The 24,649-nt window shown below is 33.9% G+C and overlaps 1 protein-coding gene across 1 annotated transcript; it reads right to left on the bottom strand.

Moving 5' to 3' along the window:
- Nucleotides 1-16,481: 16,481 nt before the first annotated feature.
- LOC126724040 (receptor-like protein 15) lies at nt 16,482-23,379 on the bottom strand. The gene is made up of 5 exons (XM_050428142.1): nt 22,846-23,379; nt 22,460-22,618; nt 22,220-22,294; nt 18,932-19,078; nt 16,482-18,854 (listed from the first exon to the last, which is right to left on the bottom strand). Exons 1-5 carry the CDS (start codon nt 23,228-23,230, stop codon nt 16,621-16,623), a joined length of 3,000 nt encoding a protein of 999 aa, XP_050284099.1. The 5' UTR covers nt 23,231-23,379; the 3' UTR covers nt 16,482-16,620.
- Nucleotides 23,380-24,649: the final 1,270 nt, after the last annotated feature.

Below are 24,649 nucleotides of genomic sequence, written 5' to 3' on the forward strand. Positions count from 1 at the left end.
ATATTTTATCAATTAGTAACCCTATATTTAGGTGGGAATCATGTAAGGGTAGTGTGTGAGAGAGTGTGAAGAAATGCTCAAGATTGTGCAAAGAAGTAGGGACTCGCGACTGGATCTCACGGGTGACTTGCGGCTTGCAAGCCGCCAAAAAGGTGCACACATGCTAAGCATGCCAGAAGTTAAAGAGTCGCACCAGCTGTTGAACTACAGGATAAAAGTTCCAGGCTGGCTAGGCCATTAGCTTGCGGCTTGAACTCGCGACTTAACCCAGTCGCGAGGTCAAGTCGCCAGAACACCCTGTTTGGGAAAAACTGATTTTTCACATTCCTTCTCACCTTACTATATATATACCCTTATACCCACAATATTGAGAGAGCTTCCAGAGAGAATTTTGAGGGAGAAACCCTAGAGGAAAACATGATTGATTCATCCACAATCTTCACATAGAGACTTTTCAAATCCCTCTACTCTCTTCCTCTCTATTGTCAAATCCTTAAGAGGTACATTACCAAAACTTTTTCTCACCATACTCATATCTATGAGAAGGCCATTTGGTGTTTGGGAAGCAGTTAAGAAGGGACTAATTTCATATTGGTAGATGCTATGGTCAAGTAGCGGAATCCGGCAAGTTAAAGAAGAAATAGGTTTGGTGTAACCTCGTTGGAGTAGGAGCTTGGAGGGTTTAGGTACATTGGGTAGATTAGGCTTGGAGGGTCTTCTACTGCTCATGTATCCCAACTACATTCTTTAGTGGATTGTTTATCGCTTGGAGGGTGGCGGAGAGGTTTTACGCCAAGAGCTTCGGTTTCCTCTTTGATAACACATCGAGTGTTGTCCTTGTATTTGCATCTCTCTTCCCTTAATCTTTTCCATTTAATTTCTGTTGTGGATGTGAATTTGATTGGTTTAGATTCTTTATCAATTCTGTATTAAGCTTACGTTCATTTTCCACACATTAATTGTTTGATATTAAGCTTGAATTGGTAATTTGTAAATTGGGGGTCTAAACGTTCAAGGTGTTTTATACACTTATTGAACTTTCAGTAGCATCTTGCAAGTCTTGGAGAATGCTTTCAGAGTTCCCATTCTAATTATTTTTTGCCTCACTCATGGCAAGGCGTTTCTCTTCTTACTTGGCTATGGCTGCTGGCCCATTCTTATCAAACTTCACCTTTTCTTTCCACCGAGCTTTAATGTTGTTAGAAGCACCACTCATTGGCTTACCCTTCTTAGGAATGATACCATAGACAAAGCTGTGAGCTTTGCAAACTTCCATCAGCTTCAGCATATACTTGAGAATCCCATCCTATGCTCTACTTCCTCCGAGCCTGATCTTAGTGGTCTACTTGGGCTTCTGCTTCTCTACAGCTTGTTGGGCTGCAATCTTCTATCTTTCCTTAAGCCTCTAGAGTTTGATACGATCCTTCCACATTCGCCTTTCCAATTCTTCTGCTTCAATCTCATCATCACTCACATCTTTATCCACTATGTTGTCACACTTTAATTAAGTCATCAACTTCTAAATCCAAATTGTCGCCTAATGTGTCATCAACCAGCATAAGGTGGTCCATTGAATCAAATTACAACAACTCTCTGGTTGATGAGATCAACGCTAGGAAAAAAACAAAACAAAATCTTTAATCTTACTACTTATTTTGTTTCAGTCCCCAAGCTATACAACCACTCTAGGACTAAAACAAAAAGTTGTATCGAGCTCCCTAATAGCACAAGGTTCTATTACATTGACCATCAAAATCAAACCATAGTCAAAAACCCAAATTAATTTTCTATTCCAACCTTATCTCAAAAACCAAACAAAACATAATTATTGCTTAAATCTTATGAATTCACATATATTTTGCCAAACAGCCCCTTTCTTTATTCAATCAAACCCATCTTCCTGATGACCCCAAACCTATAAAAATCCCTAAAAAGTCTTAGATTACAACAATTCAAATATTAATATACAAGACCTAGCATCCTATAATAGATTTATAAACAAATCCACATTTCCAAAAAAAAAAAAAAAAATGATATATAAAACCCCAATTCTCTGAATTTCCAAAAATTGAATCTTTTAAACATATAGAAATGAATCAAACTCAAATTCTACAAAATTATTAAATTACTGTAAAATAGGTCCACAACAAAATCAATTCAAAGGACTAGATTAAGTTTTACAACAATTTTAGTAGCCATAAAACAAAGTGGTTGACAAATGATAGCAAAAGTTATACTGTTACACTACAAGTTCATTGAAATCACACAGGATAAAACCCAACCCAAATACTTACACACAAAAATGACAAAAAATACTTTCACATACCTACATAAATAGTCGTTGAAATCACACAAGAGAAGACCCAATCCAAAAATCTAGGCTCACATGATGAATACAACGTAAATAAACTCAAAATATTTAAATTAATCCCTATCTAACCAAAAAAAAAAAAAAAAACACTGGTGCAAGCCAAACAACCAGACAGCAGAGCAAGCTCTACATCATTCTGTATAGCATATTGCAGCTTTAGCTGCAACTTGCAACCTCCATATACAACACAAAGACTGATACTGTTACAGCAAAGGAGAACCCAAATTATAGGAAAATCACATGTACAAAACTATACAGATGAACCTAGTCCATTCCATTACTTGGACTTAAGGGATATTAGAATTGAGACTCCAATTCCTACATAAGGCTCTATCAAGAATTGAGTAATCATAAATGGGGCCACTCTCCACTCTATTAAGTAGAGTAGATGGAAAAATGAAATCATAAAACAATGGAATTAGAGACATTACTTATCATGCAAAATGGAAAAATCCAAGACTGGAAAAGGAAGAAAGAATATGATACATCCGGCATAACTTAGTCAAGGCAACTAGGATAGGGAAAAGTTTGTTTTCTTTATAATAACAGAATCCTTGCCCTGCAGAATTTTAAGCTGATTTGGTGTTCTTTTATTATGCATACTTTATATGAAGAATAGCTTATTGCATCAGGAATTTGTAAAAAAAGATTTTTTGTAGTCTATGAAACTTAGACTGTATGTGGGTTTTTTCTTTTTTTTTTTGAGTGTTTGAGTTTGGGCAAATGAAAATTTTATAGATCTGAAAAATTATGCATATGTTTCCTAAAATTTCCCATGGATCTAAGTAGACCCTTAATATTGTCCAAGATTGTTTCACATAAATTCTCCCAATAATCTAAGCTAGACAAATATTTCATTGCATACATCTTGCATTGTGTTATGCTGAGAAAGAAAATAATGACTTGGGTAGAAGGAGAAATTTAAATACCTAAACTTGTTTTCAGGTAAAAAAATTTCTCACTCTCCCCAATTGGATAATCATCAAATAGGCACATTCAAAATTTGGGAATTACACTTGGAAATAAAATAGAGAAAAAAAAATTAAGAAATCTATAAAAGAAAAGAGAGAGTAGAAGATGGACTAACCACATTGTTTTTGTATTACCATTGTGCAAACAAATCTAGAGCTTCTCTTATTTGGTTTGTCATCACATGCAGCTCTTGAATTTCGATCATTTGCAGCTGAAGAGAATATAACATTCTATTTTATTATTACTTCTTAAAGTATAACTGGAAATTTAAGAGAGAAAAAAGAAAAAGAAAAAAAAAGGAAACTAAAAGTGAATTTGGCAAACTTTGATAATTGTTTGGTTGATTCAATATGAGAAAACTTATGGTTGGGATCTGTCTTGGACTAATCTGCGCAGCTAGGGACGAATTTTAATAGCGTCAATACCTAAACATCGAATATGGGAAATTTTGGACCACTTTCTTTTTATTAATTTAGGGCAACCGCTCATATCATATGGGAAATAAGTCTGCATGAACTATTCAACCTCTCTCATTGAACAACATCTACATAAACCCATATATGACCCAAAACACAAAAGAGGTAGAACTCCAATTAAAAAACCCTGTTGGCTTATCCCTAGCAAGAACTTCCCCACATGTTAACCAAAACAAATTTTTGAGGTATCCACACAACAACACTACACGAAGAAATCAGAATCACACTAACCCTTATATGACCCACAATACAAAAGAGATAGAGCTCCAATTAAAAAACCCAACAATCAAAAATTCAACATCGTAAAAAAAATCAAATACAAAGAAAAATCAACATAACAATCATCTATATCACAGCATGAAGAGGCAGTAACAAATTTTTAAAAGAAAAAAAAATCAATCAAAATAATCTAATCCTTACATTGAATTATTACGCGGGGCAGTCACAAGAATGGAGCATAGATAACTGAACTGAATCATCCACCTTTTGTCAGTATTAATATATTTTGAGGAAAGGAAGAGACAAAGGAGGGAAGACAGAGAGACTGCTATTACAGGCTAGCGTTAGCAAAAGCTGAAGGGTTGCCATTGAGGAATTGAAACCACTGAAAAATTAATGCTGATGAAGGGTTGCTGTTTAAAAGGTAGGGAGACAGAAATCGTGAAACACAATAAACCAAAAAGTGAGGAGACAAAAGGAATTTGAAACCGCGAGACACAAGCTTGGGCTTGGGCTTGAGCTTTATTGTGGAGTTAAAAGCTATAAAGATTGGGCTTTATAGTTGAAATAAGACTGAGAATTATTGTCATATTTTAGTATTTTAAAATTTAGAAAAACTATTTTAAAATTATAGGAGAAATTCAAGAAAAAAGATGGTAATGAAATGGCTGCTGACATGGCTCAACGTGAGTGTAGCAACATTAATAGCTATACTTCAGCTTTTAGTATTATATAGAATAGTTTGTGCAATGTGATTTATAAAATTACTAGTTACGTGTGGTTATTTTTTTTTATGATCGTGTTACTATTTGAAATATTTTTGAATGTATTACTACTTAAGCTGCATTATATATGTATAAACAATATATTGTAGGATTCATGATGATAGATGTGGAAAGGATACAATCTCATCTGACGGTTATCTCAAAATCTGAATGTCATGTAGTTCTAAAAAATTAGGAATTTTTATTGAATTATTTTACAATCTCATTTGATAGTTATCTCAAAATTTGAATATCATGTGGTTTTAAAGTATTTGGAACATATTTTATTTATAAAATTTCCCCATTTTCCCAACTTGTCTGGGTTTTATATTCTTTTGTATCGTGGGAATGTAATTCAATAAAACTTCATATTGAAAGATAGACACCATAGCTGCAAACGTAACTCCATAGTACCTACCAACCATCATTTACTAACCATCATTATAGTAAAAGATCATTTGAAATAACTGGTGGATAACATGAACACCCTACCAATAATATGAGGACTATTTTAGCTAAGCATTTCATTTTAGAGAGACTTGAAGAAATATTCCAGCTTGTGTGAACTTGTAATTTAATAGGTAATCCATTATGCTTTGGTAGAAACCAAAAGATAATATAAAAATTATTTTAGCACACAAAAAGATAATATAATCTCAATTTTATAATAGCCTTTTCATTAATTGAGAGTTGGACATACTTTACGAAACAATCCAGTTGTTGAACTTGCGATTTAATAGATAATCCGTAATCCACTGTTACAAAATATGAACCACCTACACAACCGAAAAAAAAAAAAATTTAGCATAACCTTTTCATTTTATAGCTGTTCAACTTGCAATTTAATAGATATTCTGTAATCAACTACTAGGTTTAGCATAGCCTTTTCATTTTATTTATAATTAAAAGTTACAAATACTTGAAGAAACAATCTAGCTTAAAAACGTGTAAATTAACAGGTAACTTGTGAGCAACTGGTGATTAAAATAGTAATCAGAACAATGACAGGTGTCCACATCATTCAACACCAAGACCTTTTATGTGATATTTTTGCACCATTCATGTTTTTTCAATAGAAAATATCTAATCTCTAAAAATATTACAATCTCGTCTGACAGTTATTTCAAAATCTGAACATCATGTGATTCTAAAGAATTTGGAATTTTTACTGAATTATTTTACAATCTCATCTGACGATTATCTTAAAATTTGAATATCATGTGGTTCTAAAGTATTTGGAAAATTTTTTATTTATAAAATTCCCCCAAGATAATCCATTATAATTTGGTAGAAACCAAAAGATAATATAAAAATTAGTTTAGCACACCAAAAGATAATACAATCTCAATTCTATAATAGCCTTTTCATTAATTGAGATTTGGATATACTGTACGAAACAATCCAGCTGTTGAACTTCCAATTTAATAGATAATTCGTAATCAACTGGTAGAAAATATGAACAACCTACATGACCAAAAGAAAATATAAAAAATATTTTAGCATAGCCTTTTCATGTTATTTATAATTAAAAGTTACAAATACTTAAAGAAACAATCCAGCTTTTGAACTAAACACCCTACACAACCAAAAGATAATATAAAATTATTCAAGCATACCAAAAGATAATATAAAAATATTTTAGCATAGCCTTTTCATTTTATTTATAATTGAGTGTTGGACATACTTGAAGAAACATTCCAACTTTATTTACAATGGAATTTCCCAGCAAAGCAACTCATTCAACAATGTCCTATTTTTTTTGGTTATTTTCTTTGGTTACACAAACTGTTCAGGTAACAATAGAATTTCCCAGCAAAGAAACTCATTAAACAATACATTGCAGACAAGTAGAAGTAATATGTTCTGACTATGTGCAACTGTATCAAGCTCTGACCGCTCGCATATTTGTTTTTTATCTAGATAGACTGCTACCTCTGCCTCCATAGTGGTAATAGCTCTGGATCTATCTATGACACTTGCGGACCAAAGAGGCACATGGCTGATGTACTTTGGTTATTTATTGTGCGTTACAAAAGAGAATCTGCAAAATCATATCCCAAAAGGCATATGGGATACTATGGAAGGTGATGATGTGGCTTTTGTATCACAATTTGTGGCAAGAGACAATGGTTCAGATGAAAGTTTACCGGTATAAATGCTGTATTGGGAAATTTTCTCCAGCTACTACAATATTGCCTAAAATCTCAACATGAATGCCCCCCTCCCCAACCTTTCCAAATGGACTAAAACAGAAAAAAAGAAAAAGGAATTTCAACTTTAGTAGCAAAAAAAAAAAAAAAAAAAAGGAATTATAGGGCTATATTAGGAAATTTTCTCCAGCTGGTACAATATTGCCTAATTTTACACTACATGATTGTCACATTATTATAGCACTATTATACAGCACTTTGTAATATACTTGAAACAATAATATTATCCAATTGAGATCCAAGCTACCTAAATATCAAAGAAAATTCATCTCAACATGAATGCCCCCTCCCCAACCTTTCCAAATGAAAAAATAAATAAATAAAAGATTTTCAACTTTAGTAGCAAAATTTGGATCTACCAAACCTAGGTGCCTAAAAATTCCAAAAGTCTGACCTCAAATAAAAGCAACTCACAATCTTAATTCAAAATTTATTAATATTTATGTAAGGTAATAGATTTGTTTCCCCCCCCCCCCTGGAAAAATCAGGTCCAAAACTTGATTTAAATTACAGCCACAAGCGTTAACTTTCATTCACTTCACTATTTTGGGCTTCCATGCTCAATTTTATCTATTTAATATAATTTCTCCCTAATTCACCATATACTTGTATTTAGTCTAAAATACAATAGAAACTCACATACTTGACATCCAATGACTCCCTAAAATTTGGCCATACCCACTCCTAACAACCACTCAAACTTCAGTATACCACTATTGAGAAAATTCATCTCAACATGAATGCCCCCCTCCCCAACCTTTCAAAAAAAAAAAAAAAAAAAAGGAATTTCAAATTTAGTAGCAAAAAGAAAGAATAATGTAGCTATGACCAGACACAATTTCATTGGGCAAAAGCGAGGCTCTAAAGCAAGTGAAGAAGCAAGTTAGATTCTAAGTTGTTGAATATAGTACTAACCCACTCCACCCATATGCAAGTTTCATTCTAGTCCATTGGTAGGTCCTTGAGGCTAGGGCCATAAAAGATGTGCAATTTCCTTTATAGTAGATGCTAGATTCTAATAAAACAAAAAAAAAATTTTGGGTACACCAATCACAAAAGTGACAATTAACTATGAAAAATAAGCAATCGAGAGAGATGAAAACTCACCTTTGAATTCCCTTAGAATGGATGAGACGTGCCACCAACACTTTATACTTCACTACTTCAGAGTCTTACATTCTTCCAATAAGCCACAACACATTTAAGAAATGACACCTGAGATATTTCCAAGTAAACCAATGTAAAATAAAATAGTTTTTTTGGCAGTAAAATTATAGCACTATTGAAATGACATTCAGACAATCTCACAAACACATCAACGGCATGCCAAGGATGCTTGTCTAATATAAACACAAAAAAAAAAAAAAAAGAGTCTCATATTAATATAAATAGAGCATAAAAGTTTTGAACCAAAAAAAAGAATAAAAGAATTGAAACAAAGAATAAAAGTTTTGCACCCAAAAAAAAGAATTGAGACGTAGAGATACCTCAACCAAAGCAGGGAGGTTCTGTCGGTATTTATAAACCATGTGGAAAGGAATAAAGGGAGGAAGGAAATCAGATAGGCAGTCGTTACTGAGAAACGGCAGAGAAGGAAGGTGGGTAGCTTTCAAACTCTCTATTTTCTCACGCAATACTTGAAGGCTTCAATGGTTTTTTTTTTTTTTTTTTTTTTTTTTTTTTTTTTTTTTTTTTTTTTTTCCTTTTAAGCTTCCCTCTACATTACATATTTCAAAACCCTGAACGTAAAACCCTAAACGCTTCCTTTTTTATTTTTCTTTTTGTTTTCCCTTTAAGCTTCCCTCTACATTACATATTTCAAAACCCTGAACGCAAAATCTTGAACTCTTTTTTTTTTTTTTTCCCCTTTAAGCTTCCCTCTACGTTACATATTTCAAAACCTTGAACGCAATATTGCAAAACCCTGAATGATTCCCTTTTTTTTTTCAAGCCGGCTTGAACGTTTGATATTTTAATTTCTTTTTCCTTTAAGCTGAACTGAAAAGGCTTAGGGTTGGGCTTAATAGTGGAACTAAATAAATAAGAGGTGGGCTGGATTCATTATCCAAATTTATTATAGGGTGATAGTGGGAGTAAATAAATAGGTAGTGGGCTAAGGATTTATAGGGCTGTAAATTGTAAAAACCATTTAAAAATTGAAGGAAAAAAAAATATATTTTTTTTTAAAGAAAATGACGTGGCAGCTGATATGATGCAACGTGAGAGTAGTAGAATTAAATGCTACACTTCAGCTTTTAGTAATATATAAATTAGTAAAGTTATTGCTAACAAATTAAAGCCTTTGCTCAACTCTATAATCTTAGAGGCTCAAAGTGTTATTATTGCAAATAGACTTATTACTGATAACATTCTAATAGCGTTTGAATCATTGCATTACATGAAAAGCCAATGCTCTGGGAAGGAGGGTTTTACGGCCATGAAGCTTGATATGAGTAAGGCCTATGACAGGGTGGAATGAAAATTTTTAGAAAGAATCCTTTTGCAAATGGGGTTCCAAGATTCATGGGTGGCTATGATTATGCAATGTGTTTCAACAGTGACCTATTCCATTTTGCTTAATGGAGAACCTTAGGGGCTTATACGATCTTCTAGGGGTTTGAGACAGGGTGATCCTTTTTCTCCTTTTCTCTTTCTATTTTGTGCTGAGGGCTTAAATGCTCTCCTCTGCAAAGCTGTCGAAGATAATGAGATTAGAGGTTTATCAATATGTAGACAGGGCCCACAGATTACTCACCTCTTCTTTGCAGATGATTGGCATGAAGTTGCCTTAGGGCAACAGGTGAATTCAGCTAAAACCACTTTCTTTTTTAGCAGAAATACCCCTAAAAATGTTTAGCAAGAAATCAAGGCCTTGTTGGGTGTGCCAACCATAAAAAATTATGAGAAACATTTGGGTTTACCATCTTTTGTGGGGAGGTAGAAAAAAGCTTGTTTCAATAAGATAAAAGAGAGGATCTGGAACAAAATGCAAGGTTGGAAGGAGAGGCTACTCTCACAAGCGGGAAAGGAAGTGATGATCAAGGCGGTGGTCCAATCCATCCCTACCTATTCCATGAGCGTGTTTCGATTGTCATTAGGCTTGATAAAAGACATTGAAGCAATGATCCCCAAGTTTTGGTGGGGGCATCAAGATAATGCAAGGAAGATGCAATGGGTAAAATGGAGTACTCTTTGTTCCTTAAAATCCCTTGGTGGTATGGGTTTCCGGGATCTAAGACAATTTAATGATGCATTGCTTGGAAAGCAAGTATGGAGGCTTTTCCATGAGAAGGATACTCTGCTTTACAAAGTTTTCAAATCTAAGTATTTTCCCGATGGGAGTATATTAGATGTGGACATCAATCCACTAAGCTCTTTTGCATGGAAGAGCATTTTGCAGGCAAGAGAGGTGATTTATAAGGGGGCTAGGTGGAGAGTTGGGGATGGGTCAAGAATAAATATATGGACTAGTAGATGGGTGGAGTCATCTAGAGGAGGACAAATCCTATCTCCTCAGCACGATCCATCGTTGGTGGTTGTGAAGGATCTGTTTTTACCAGGCACAAAGATTTGGGGACAGGAGCTCATAGACCAAAACTTCTTTCCGTGGGAAGCGAAGGGTATTAAGAGCATTCTTGTCAGCTTACACATAGAGGAGGACCTGCTTATATGGCCTAGAACACCTGATGGTATGTATTCAGTGAAGAGTGCCTATCAGCTTATGGCAAATGAGCTTCAACAAGCACAAGCTGGTGTTGAATTGGGCCCGTGTGTGGCTTGAATTGCCACAAGCCCAAGTCAAGTCTAAATTCACTTTGCTTTGACCGAATCCTATTTGTAATAGGAAACCTTATTCAGCCGACCTTAATATATATATATATATATATATATATATTATATTTCAACTGTAGCCGTGTGCTGTGAGAATAGAGAAAAATTCCAATTAACCTAGTAAGCAGCCGCATGAGAGAAAATAGAAAAAAGAGAGACAGCCAGCTTCTATTCTTTTTTTTTTTTTTTTTTTTTTTTTTTTTTTTTTTTTGTGTGTGAGAGAGTGCTAGGGTGTAATTGGGATTTGGGTTTCTTGAGAGTGTTCCTGTGCACTATTGTATTTTCCTTGATAATAGTGAAATCCCTGCAACTCCGTGGACGTAGGCAAATTGCCGAACCACATAAATATTGTCTTGTGCGTGTGATTGTTTTCTTTGGCATGTGTTTTCTCTATTTGTTTTGTTTCTCACAGGTTGGGATTTTGATTAAATTCCCTACAGCTGGTTCATCGGATGTTGAAGTTGGAAAACGTCTGTGGAATGGACTTTGGAAGCTCAAGGTGCCAAACAAAGTGCGACATTTCTTGTGGCATGCGGAGTCAGAATCATTACCCACTAATTTTAATCTCTGTGCCTGGCGCATCATTCCTGATAATAGTTGTAACTTGTGCGAGGATCACCCAGAAGATGTGCTTCATTGCCTTTGGTTATGTGATTTCGCCAAGTGTGTGTAGTTCTCGAATCAGACCTTCAGTTTTCCACGTTCAAAAGTTTTCATTTATACTCACCGATACTTCCTCTAATATTGCTACCCTGTTTTCCATGGTCGCCTAGAGTATATGGACCCACCACAACAAATTACGAGTAAAATAGCAGGCCTGGGATGTGGGTGATATGGTCAAGAAAGCCAAGGAACAGCTGCAAGAGTTTTGGGATGTGCAGCGTTCTTCTACAAGGCCAATGGTTCCACGTGAGGTGGTACGTTCGAAGCCCCCTTTTGCAGGTTTGTTCAAGATCAATTTTAACGGTGCTATCTTCGAGAACATGGACCTTGCTGGTTTGGGGTTTGTCGTTAGGGACGAGCATGGGATGATTATCGCTACTCTTAGTCAGCGAATTCCCCTACCCAGCTCGGTGGATATGGTGGAAGCACTGGCAGCTAGGTGTGCTCTCATTTTTGCCCAAGAAATTAGTATTTCAACAGTGGAGCTTGAAGGTGACTCCCTACAAGTCATCAAAGCTATCAAAAATCTGAAGCAAGACAGATCGTGGCTGGGCCATATTATACAGGATATTAAGTGGTTGGGGTCTTGTATGTGGTTATGTAATTTTTCTCATATTTGTAGGGGGTAATAGATTAGCCCACTCCCTAGCTAGAAGAGCAGTTTTAGCTGCGGATACTAATGTGTGGTTAGAAGAGCTACCACAAGACTTAGATGATGTTTTTTAGTTTGATTTACCTTAATAAAGTTGGCTTATCTGTTTCTCCAAAAAAAAAAAAAAAAAAAAAAAACTATACAATGGCTGTATTGGTATTAACTTATTAGGACTTGATGAAAATCTTGAACTGTCAACATGCATATTCTCATTTGATGGTATCCTTACAGGTTATAATACCTCTATTAGCCTCAAAGACACAATAGTAGTAAGGAAAAGTAATATATTATGGAGGATTGTAGAGATGTTTAAAGACTAGTTAAAAAAAAAAAAAAAAAAATACTCGACAATGGCTGTATTGGTATTAACTTATTAGGACTTGATGAAAATCTTGAACTGTCAACATGCATATTCTCATTTGATGGTATCCTTACAGGTTGTAATACCTCTATTAGCCTCAAAGACACAATAGTAGTAAGGAAAAGTAATATATTATGGAGGATTGTAGAGATGTTTAAAGACTAGTAAATTATTAGAAGTGTCCCTACCATCCTTATGATATACATCAAGGTGGATTAATTATATAACTATGTTACTCCTTTACTTTTAGGTGTGGAGGAAAAGCTCATTTGATTTTGGATCTAGACTATGAGTATTAGCAACTAGAGGTAAGTGGATTTCAAAACATGATGTCTCTCAGGACGTATATATTTATATATATATATATATATATATTTGGTAAAAATATATTTATATATACATAATTGCAAAAGTGATGTTTCCAAATTTTTATACTATTGTTAATGCTTTACACATACCTGAATTTTATTATTTCTTGTATATCACTTTGAAACTGTATAAGTTAAGAATGACTCAAAACTATATTTTTGAGAAAGTATTTGTTATATGATATATGATTAGTATTGGCACTATTGTAATAAAGTAAGAATGTTTTCAAACAATCAACTAGACAGTCTGCAACCTTTACCAACACAAGGTTAAGTGTTGGTCTTCGGCCGATGTAGTGTTATTGTGGTGTGGTGTAGTGTTATCATTTGCTCTTCGGAGCCAGTGTGATTATTTGCTCTTTGGAGCCAGTGTTGCCCCTTTGAGGTTAGTTTTATTGTTCCCTATGAGAATCACCCACTGAGTGTTTAGCAGTTTATGTCTTTGTCTGGCTAATGTTTAATGTTTTCCATATCAATCTATTGTTTTATTGTTATTGGCCTTTATAAGTGGAAAAATTGTTTATTGCTATAATATGCTGTTTCTACATATTTAGTGTATTTTGGCCAATTAAAGTGGTTATTATTTTATTCTTGACAGTTTTACAGAGTATATTATATTACTGTTAAAACTATTTGTAAACGTTTTGTAAAACTTATATTTTATCAATGATACTATCGTTTCGTTTTGAAAGACATCCTCATATTATGTAATCTCTTATTGAGCTTCTAGCTCACCCCCTTTTTCCACCCTTCTAGCTTAGAATAGTGGAATGTCTTTTGGTGGTAGATCAGCAGAGCCATAGATTGAAGACTTCTTTTGGAGCTATGTTAGTTGATGGACTGTTTTAGTATATTTTCTTAGGATAGTGAGTTTAGCATTTGTGGAACTCTTTGAGATTGTATTTGGAGACTTTATTGTTAAAGTTTTAGTTTGATGGATTTTATAAGAAAGATTTGATGGTTTGATTCTTATTTGTGGATATTTAATTGCACTCCGTTCCATTATATTATTGTTGATTATTTATAAGATAGGTTGTGCGTCTAAATCCTTTGGCATGGGTTTGGGGTGTTACATCAAGTTAGATAAACTCGAGTTCCAAGCAGTATGCAGCAATATTGAATGAAACTCGAGTTTCTCAAACTCAAGTTCCAGCCCAAACTCGAGTTCCAAAAATAGTCTAACTTACAAAATAGTTTCATTAGTGTGTTACTTTCCTAAAATTTTCTAAAATCATGCTATTTGGCAAATTTTGCCTCACACACAAGATGTAGTCCTCAAGGTTTGTTTAATGTTTGTATATGATTTGGGCTTGTGCAATGGGAAAATTTTATTTATGACATCTGTTTTCTTTGTTGAGTTTTTGTCATTTCATTTGGAATTTACTCATGCAACTCATACGACTTGATTATTGGACTTGACCCCCACATGGGGTGGAAACTGGGTCAGTTAATAATGAGATCTGGTTTGTTTGTTGAGGTTCTTTCATGTCCACCCTTTGTTGGGACTATGAAAACTAGAGCCAAATACCATCGCTCTATCCCTCCATGTGATTCCTATGGGGTTGGCTTTTAGCCTAAGATTACTGGCTTCTTGTAGAGGTTCTTTCTTGTTCTAGTTCTTTGTAGTATCATGATTTAACTAATTTCTGATATTCAGGTTCGCTCTGGCACCCAGCCTGGTCAGAAGGTAGTTTGAAGAATGATTCTATTATGGTTTGCCACTTGCATCCTTATCTCTATTGAGAATAGTGTGTGACATAATTGGTCTTTTTATATTTTAGCATCTTTGTTCCTTGTATCAATAATCCCCCAAAATTTCAATTAAAGCAACTTCCTCAGCTCATGTCATTATGGTCTTTTCCTACTGCCATGATTTATTCTTTTTCTTTTTTTTTTTTTTAAAGTAAGGAATCAACATTAAGTGTGTGTTTGGTTCCAACGTCTGCTGTGTTGCGTTTCCGTTTCTGCGTTCTCTTTTTTTTTTTTTTTTTCCACGTGTTTTCCCCCTCACAAGCGGCTATTGTTCATGTACTGTACATAAACAGTAGCCACAACATTTGACCAGTTTTCCGTGAACAGTGCATCACGGACCCACAAATTTCATTTTTTATCAATTTTTTCATTAAAAATGGGTCCCACGATACTATTTACACATTTAAAAATTATTTTGCTACAGTGTTTTCAGTTTTCAGTTTTCAGTTTCAGCAAAATAAGTTCTATCCAAACAGACCCTAAATTTTGATAGAAGGGTATCCTCTATGACTAACTTAAGAGTCCATATGAGTCACATCAGATATGCAATGTGTTGCTGATCATCATTTCAATGTAGGATTTGATGATTTTATCCTAGTAAAGCAAGTTATTAGGTGCAATATCATTAGTTTTTATTACTTATAAAAAAATATTGTTAATTTTTTCTTTTTTTATTAAGACTAAAAAAATTGAGTAAAACTTTTTTTCTCAAAATTGTGTGTTTTCCCTTTGACTTCGTTGTTTTTATGCAGGGATCAAGATGAGGAACTCTTATTCATTTGGTGATCAATATGTGCACTTTAATGTTAGCATTCCATCGTAGGTTTCCTTGTTTTTAGCCATTGTTTTTGTAGGGTTTTTCACCCTCTAGAACGTATTTAATTTTATGGTTCGGTTCAATCAAGTGTGTGGACTACAGAATGTGTTTGCAACCTCTCATTTTCATAGTAAATTAAAATGCTTGATTTGTGCAAGAATTTGACCCCAAGGCAACGTGAATTGATTGAAGAGTTTGCCAAAGAAGAGCAAGGAGAATATGAAAAGCGTGCTACTGCTGGAGCATCTGGGTAAAAATGTACACCAAAGAAGGCTTCAATTCATTGCTAATTCATAGAAAGTCAAGCTTAACAAAAAAGGATAAAGGCAACTAAAGGAAAAGCATCAATTGTTGAAAGGTCCACCCACTCTATAAGTTTTGTAGGAGTGACTTTGGGTAGATTTTGTCCAAGTTTTTTATTTATTTATTTTTTTTTTTTTTTTTTGGAGGGGTGGGGGGTGGGTTGTTAAGGGTGTGTAATTTTTTCCTTACAAATCACAATGGTAGGTATTATATGATTCTACCAAATTTGATCACTTGCATCCAAAGTATTGAAGTTGTTATTGTACATATTATTTATTGTTCTTTAATATTTTTCATTGTCAAGAACATAAAGTCAATTTATCTGTCGATTTTGTATTATGTTATGACTAATGTCACATGGAATAAAGCTTAAAGTTGACTATATAGATGGTTAAATATGTAGTTTAGCTTTTAGAAAGTTAAAAGTTATCCAATTGGTTTTTTCTGGTGCAGGCAGATCTAACATGTGCTTGTTTCTACAATAAGATTGGATGTGCCCCTATTTTGGTTTTGAACAATTTGGCAGAGTTCATAGCAACAAGGTTTGACTACAAACATGTTTGGAGCCAATGTCTACAACCCACACAAAAAAATCAACATGGTTACATATTTGAAAATATAATTGTTAGATTGCTTTTAAAATACAAATTAAAAAAAAAATGGAAAAACACAATCTTAGTCTATTAGAATTACACAACAAAAACAAATTTTACCCAACATAATATTAAAATTCAATCTTTAGATTCAAAATCCAACAAGAAGAGACACTCATATATGTAATCATTAAAATGGAAGGCTATGCAAGCCTGAAATCAAACAACTTATGGTAATGAACCACAACAAAACAGTAGCAATGCAAGGCTATGCACTCCTGTAATTGAACAACTTATGGTAATGAACCACAACAAAACAGTAGCAAGTGTCAATACACACTTCAATAAGGTTAAACCACGCCCTACGCCAGTATGGATTTATGAAAAGAACTGCAACAATTCCCAATAGGACTGTTATGTAAGCCCCCACAAAGCTTATGTAGAAGACACCCATGTCCATGAAAATATCACCTTCTTCCCCTTCATTATCCACTGGCATTGTAGATGGTGGTCTCATTTTGGTGCAATTATTTTGTAATGGAGGTCCACACAGGAAAATGTTCCCATCGTAACTGCTTTCATCAAATGTTCCAAATTGATTTTTTCTATCCGGTGTTGTGCCTGATAAGTTGTTGTGTGCCACACTAAAGACTGCTAGAGAGGTCATTTCTGTCAACTGAAGTGGAATTTTACCATTCAAATTGTTGTAGGAAAGATCCAGACTTTCTATCTGTTTTAAATTTGAGAATGTTACAGGTATTGGTCCGGATAGACTGTTGTGTGACAAGTTCAATGCACGAATGTTGCTCATACTTCCAAGCTCGGGCGGGATTTCACCAACTAATCTGTTGCATGAGAGGTCAATTCCAAACATATATTGAAGGATGTCACCCTTATAGGAGTAAGTTATTCTCTTTGTTGTGAACTCTGCTTCTGGTTTCACATTCAGAGAAGCGCCCCAATGAATTCTGGGAAATTCCTCATCTGGTGGGGTTGTATACTTTGTTTCAAAGTATGGCAATGAAGGAAGAAAGCTATTAGTAGAACCCAATCCTGATGAGAGACCTCGTAAATCATCTTCTTGAAAAGATGCCTTCAAAGTAATGTTACTCAAGCAATGAGGTATTGGACCTGAAAATTTATTGTAGGAAAGATCTAACATGTTTAAGGTCTGCAAAAGGCATAATTGAATTGGAATCCTTCCTTGTAAATGATTTGCCCTCAAGAGGAGAATTCTTAAACTTGGGAGGCTACCAATTGAATGGGGAATGTTTCCGGTTAGGTGGTTATCTCGAAGATCTAGCCCAATTAGATCGGAAGTGTTTAGGATTAATGAACTTGGAATTAGACCACTCAACGAATTTTTATTCAGATATAGAAATTCAGTGCGTGACAAATTGGAACAAGATGGAATGGAGCCAAACAAATTGTTGTAGGACAGGTGAAGTAATTGAAGATCTAGTTTGCACAGCTCAAATGGAATAGGACCTTCAAGCTGATTTTTAGCCATAGAAAGTAAATTCAAACCGGACATGTTCCCCATCCATGTTGGAATCATGCCCGATAAATAGTTATTACTAAAATCAATTGACCCATAACTTACTATTGAGATGCTTTTCGGGATCTTTCCTGAAAATTTATTGTTGTCCAAATACAAATATGACAATGCTGTCATATTAGAATTGGTAGGAAATATTTGGCCACTTAAATTATTATATGACAATTTGAGAAATGCTAATGAGTAGCAGCCGACTGCGAAATGCATTGGTATTGTTCCTGATAATTGGTTCTTAGACAAGTCTAGAATCCATAAGGAAACCAAATTCCCAAAGGAAGAAGGAATACTTCCTTGAAGTGCATTGTTGGACATGTTTAAGTACTCTAAATTTGGAAAAATTAAACTGAAGTTTGCTGGAATTGGGCCTTCTATGTAATTAACTGCAATATCAATGTACCTAATGTTGGGACGAATATCATTTGACACCCTGAAAGGCCCTGTGAAAGAGTTATTCATTAAAACAAGACAGACCAATCTTGTGTTGTTCTCTACCAACCAAGTAGGGATCTTCCCAACCAAATTGTTGAAGGAGAGATCAACTACTTGCAAATCATATTGGTATTGAAGAAATCTGGGTGTTCTTTTGAGTCCGTCAAATGAACAGTTAGACATAATGAGAAATTCCAACTGGAAGGTTGGAGTCCCACCATGAGAGTTAGGTTCGAAAGCTATTTTATTGTTCTCATTTAATAGGACTTTAAGATTTGAGTGGTTGAAAAACCAGGACAAACTGATAGGGTTCAAGAAGTCATTATTTGACAAAGAAAGGTATTCAAGTGATGTCCAACTGGATAATTGGGAGAGGGCAATGTTCCCATTGAAGTGATTATAAGAGAGATCCAATACTTGAAGTGATGTCAAATTCGCCAAACATGAAGGCAGTATCCCATCAAAACGATTGTGACTGATGTCTATCTCTTGGAGTTTCTTAAGTTCACACCAGCCTGTAAATTGATATAATTACTGATCAGATTATACTTATGCAGTGATCCTAAGTAATATCATTGTGAAAGCAATCTACCTTGGGCAGGTAAACTGCCACTGAATCCACAGTGTGACATTGTCAATACATTAAGAGAAGTGAGAACTCCGACCATATGAAGGAAGCTTTTATCAATGGATGAATCATCCAAACGCAACTGCTTTAGCTTGTTTAGTGCACCCAACTCTAAACCAATAATAACAAGTAAGTTTTTGAGTCATGGAGATTAAAAGAAAGTGAGTCATTGCACAAGAGTATCAAAGATATCAAAAATCTATACTATGTACGAAAATTAAAGGAAGTTTAACATTTAATTCCGCTCTTCTTTCTGTTGTGTCACTTAGGATCCTAACTCTATTTTTTTTCTTCTTTTTTCTTTATTCTTTTTTAATTTTTCATTTTCTTTAATTATTATAAATTACTTATTAAATTTTTTTTTTGGGCCTTCCTCCTTTCCTTGTGTTTTTTCTTGTAATTGAAAATTTTCTGCACATTGGACATCAAAAGCATGAAAATATACTTTTGATATCTGAATTTTCTTCAATCCTGTTAGGTTTTAAGACTTTAGGAACTAATGTATTAGAATTTCAATTTGTAATATGTTGGCAAACCATGATCAAAACATAGAGTCCAGGTTTAGCCTTGTTCAAAGTGTCATTTATTGTAAAATTGGAATCGAGTGATTGCAAAAAGTATTGGACAAAATCTGCAAGGCTCAATCGATCGAAAATTAGATTCGATCGATCAAAACTCGTGTAGATTTAATTTTCTGCAAAATTTCCAATTCAGCCCAAGCTCATATGACGTGTAGGGTTTTGTGTTTCACTCCAATTATAAAAGAAAAAACCCTAGCTACGTTTTAGAAGTCTTTGGAGAGTTGTGTGTTGAATCTTTTGGGAGATCTATAGGTGTTTACCTTCATACACACACATAGGGCTATCAAGATCAAGATTCACATTAAGAACTTGATGGTTATTTCAATTGCTGCACAAAGAACTTTCAAGAAGATCTGAAACCTTTTGAGTGGAATCTCAAAGTCACAAATAGGAGAACTTGTGGTTGCTGTAGATCAAGGAAAGAAGTAGTTCGTGAACTCAGAGCTGTCATGTGGTCATGGTAGTAAGTTTTTTACTTGAGGTAGTAATAGGATGTTAGTGGTCTAAATTCTATTGTAAAAACTTCAATTATTTTATAATGGATCTGTTTTACCTTGAGGATAGTTAGGTTAAATCCTCCTCAGGTTTTTACCAGTTAAGTTTTCCTAGGTTATCATATCGTTATGTTCTTTATATTTTCGCATTATTTACATGATATGATTTTATTGTGTTAATCTAGAACTGAATAATTTATCTAAGTAATCACTTGGCTAAATAACTAGGTTAAACAACTTATATTAAGGGGTCTAAAAACGTACAAATCCATCTGTTGTTTTCTCAAAGAAAGTGATTTAACAAACACGACAACCTTTTTTGAATTCTCTTTGGAATATTGTTAGGATTAGATTTCTTGGGTTTTGAGATACAAAGAAGGGTAAGTAGATGTAAACTTAACTAAATTTTAGTACTTGATTATTTTTATTCCCAATAGTTTACATCTAATTACCCTTCTTTATATCTCATAAAACCCAAGAAATCTAACCCTAATTTTCAGAGAGAGGTATATTTACATCTAATTTCCCTTTTTCAATCCTCTTAAGTTTTTTGTTATTACACTTACCTCTTACTTTAGTTTGGAATAAGTCATTACCTCTCCCAAAATGCAAATCATTTATAGTTACCTCCCTTGAATGATCAAAAAACAGGTTTAAAATTTTTTTTTTAATTTCTTATTTACCTTCTACTTAAACAGTCATCTATGCCCCTCGCTAATAGGAAATTTGGGATTGTTTAATGATTTTTTGGGAATTTTTAAAATATTTTTTCAGGCATTTAGGCAAGGTCAATATAAATAGTTTAAATTTTAGGAGAGATTAATGTTTTATTACAAACTGGCGAGGAAGTGTGTGTTTTAACAAAAAGCTCAAGGGAGGAGAGGTCAGTGGAATTTTTCCCATATTTAGAGTAAATTAATTGTTAAATTTTGGTTGAATGATTAAATTCACAATTTTGTAATAACTTAATTAAAATGTTGGGATAATCGGTAATTTAATATGATATCAGAGAAAGAGAATTTGAGTTTGATCCATATATCTACTCTACATTTAGGACAATTGATAGTTTACCATTAATAAAGGTGAGATACTTCTAAGCAGTATTCGATTATTGCTTAAATTCTTTGAAATATTTCTGACATTAGACAATGCAATTCATTTTCATTATTTATATTATTATTATTATTTTTAATTTAGTGTTACTGATTGTGCAAATCAAGACCAATTTTGATTATGACTGGTAATTTACTTAGTTTTTTAAAACATTTTTATTGCAATAAACTTTTCTTTTTTCTCTGCGTGCCTTGATTTATATATCTTTGAAATTATTTTGATGGTGGTTGGTCTAAATACTTAGTGAGCATTTGGATACACCAGTGTCTGTGTTGAGGCTGGCATTTAGCATTTTGTGTGGGTCCTGTGCACTATTTATAAGACCTACAAACCTCTTTTTTAAGCAAAACTTTCATTAAAAATGGATCCCACGACACTATTCACACATTTAAAAATTATTTTACTACAGTATTTTCAGTTTTCAATTTTCAATAATAAATGATATCCAACCAGAACCTTAGTGAAAATAAGATTATCTTACAAATAGGATTTCATTATGGTTTTTAACTACTAACCCTACAAATCAAAGAATTGGATTTCATTATGGTTTGTTCTTGCAAGTATATGATAATAGTTCAGATGTTAATATCTCATTAGGCAAAAGAGCAGCGGCTAATATGACTAAAATAAAGCACAACAATAAGGTGAACAAGGTTTTTTTTTTTTTTTTTCAATTAATTTTCAAGAAATGAGATGAACAAATATTTTAAAAAGGTTTGTTATATCTTATTCTTTTCCAATATTTACAATTATGCCAATGACGATGATGAAAAGGAAAAAAGCAAAACAACAACCCCTTCAAATGTTAATGCTATAATTTGCCTTTGGTAGTAAACGATCGTCCCAAATTGTTTCCTGCGAGGTATAATATCTTCAACAATGGAAAGGCAGCCGATGTCTTAAGAATTTGTGCACTAAATTCGTTCCAAGACTAGTCTAGGAGTTGTAGCTTACTTAAGATATTTGAATCTATAAGGCAAAATAAAATATCTAAAAAATGTGGATATCATAAAAAATGTATTTGATTTGAATCAATGAACATATATTTTTACGACCTTTCATACCTTTTATTGCCACGAATCCACTGATCCAATTTCCCATTAAGTAGAGCTCCTCCAAGCTGCTAAATGCTTTAAATTCTACATAATAGAAAATCATGGAAAAATTAGTTGCATAAACACTTTCATATAAATACCTAAGAAAAAAAAGTGAGATTTAGTTGGATAAATCTCAATAATTGATAGGAGGAAAACCAAAAATACTACATTCTAAAGCGTGAACCAGTCTTCCTTTGCAAAGCTTACCTCGGATGTCGATTATTGCTCCATGCAAATTATTGTAACTCAAATCTAGTTTCTTAAGCGAGGCCATTGCACTGAATGATGACAGAATACTGTTATTGAAATTATTACCATTCAAATCAAGCACCTCCAGCTTGCTCAACATGGGGAATCTTTCAAAACCTGCGATTTTAATAGTTTTGCAGTCATGTTGTTCCACGTACGAAACTCGAATCTTTAAAACCTACTGTGACAGAGATGCTATATAATTTTTCAAAAACAGTGTATAATGAAGCCTACATACAACTAATTTCTCATATAAATATTTTGTAGAAAAATAAAGGAAGATAATAAAAAGATAAAGGTAATAGCTAGAAAAAATAGAATTTCGACAAATTCTATAAACGGACCTTCATTTGAGACCCATCCAGAAATGAAATTATCCCTCAAATGGAGGTATTTGAGCTCTTCAAAAGGAAGAAATAGAGAGGCATTCAGGTACCAACTTGGACTTTCGGAATACAAAGGAGACCAAGAGCACACTTGATTAAGATCAAGTTGGATTACATGTCCAGTAGTGATGTTGCACTTGACTCTTTCCCACTCACAGCAATCACTCTCTTTGTTGGTTGAGTCCCAAGATGCAAAATTATGGTTTCCATATGAGCAGTTGATCATGGAAGCTTTAAGTTGCATGAGAGCAATTCTCTCTTGCTCCCAGCAACCAAAACACCCATTCATACCTAATTGAACCGAAACTAACAATACCCACCACCAAAAACGTCTCAACTCCATTAATTTTTTTTCCTTTTTCTGTCTTTCTCTGACAATAAGACTGACACAATTTATGTCCTACACGCTCAGTTAACTTATGATTAGAAACAAAGTGGCCTTGTGAATCAAAATTGGCCACCATCTTCCGACATATATACTGATTACTGATATCAAACGGTCCACGTTAATTACACTATCACGGCTGCAACATTTTATGCAAACCGCGTTTTTTGTGGGGATCATTTTTGATTCTTGTTATTACTTTTATTTGGTCCTACGCAAGATGACAAGAAGGCCTAAACTCAACAAGAAGCCAAACACGTGGTCGTCAACATGGGCGGCTGTTCTTGTTCTTCACGTTTTCTGACTTCAAAATAATAATGGTAATAATATATATACAATTTTTTTTTATTAGTTGAATTTATCTTTACAAATATTTTGTACATCCTGATCACATATTAACTTCAAAATCGTACACTAATATTGACCAGTATCAAAATATGTCATTCCTTTACTCAAATCAAAACAGCCTCACATACAAAATTTTACTCCCTTGATCATAATGTGTTAAGAAATAATGATATTTTATGTCTTTTGACTTTATTGGTAGATAGTTGCATCTTAAATTCTTAATATATTAAGAGAAAAATGATTGTTGGTCTCAGTTGAAATGCTGATTCTATATGTCTGCGTGTTAGTTCTTTGTGGTGATCACCATTGACTTACTTCTGTTATTTGTTTTCTCTCGCCAATAATTTTGCAATTAGAGCTTAGAAGACCCTCGACAAGAAGCCAAAGACTTTGTTGGTGTATCCCGTACTTTCTTCTTAGATAATGTTTAGTAATGACTAACCTATGCCCTTGGTATTATGAGCATTGCATTATTTGAGAGTTTCTTAAAGCTATTAATTCCAATGACAGTTTCCAACAAATTTTCATCTCCTATTATTTCAAGGAAAATATCAAAAAGATGCCAAGGACTTGGGGTCAATGGCGCTTTCCCTGCACCTTATATTGAACTTTCTTGGATAGTCCTTGCATTATTGGAGAAGACCTAGCTAGACTACAATAGTCGAAGACTTCATGTCTTTCCAGTTTCTACGAATTGTGCTTCTAGCTAAAATTAGCTTAAGGTTGTTGACAGCTGGCCTTTTCGCTTAGCTGAACTTTTGTTTACTCCTATTTATTCTTGTTGGAAATGTAGAATCATGTTTATGGGTTGGGACAAGCTCATTTATTTTTAAGCCCAGACCAATTAAATTCCAAGCCTGATTCATGTTTGGATTGTTTTTTTTAAGGTTTTGTGTTCATGAGTTTGTTAAGAAATAAAACAATTTGCTGGAGCTCAACTTGTTTACAAAATGAGCCTCAAAAGAATGACCAAGCCTGACTTGTTTACAAAACGGAGGGAGTATGTTCTTGGAAAATGTTTCGTTGTGA

Source organism: Quercus robur, chromosome 4 (genome assembly GCF_932294415.1).
Source record: "Quercus robur chromosome 4, dhQueRobu3.1, whole genome shotgun sequence".
Taxonomy (NCBI): domain Eukaryota; kingdom Viridiplantae; phylum Streptophyta; class Magnoliopsida; order Fagales; family Fagaceae; genus Quercus; species Quercus robur.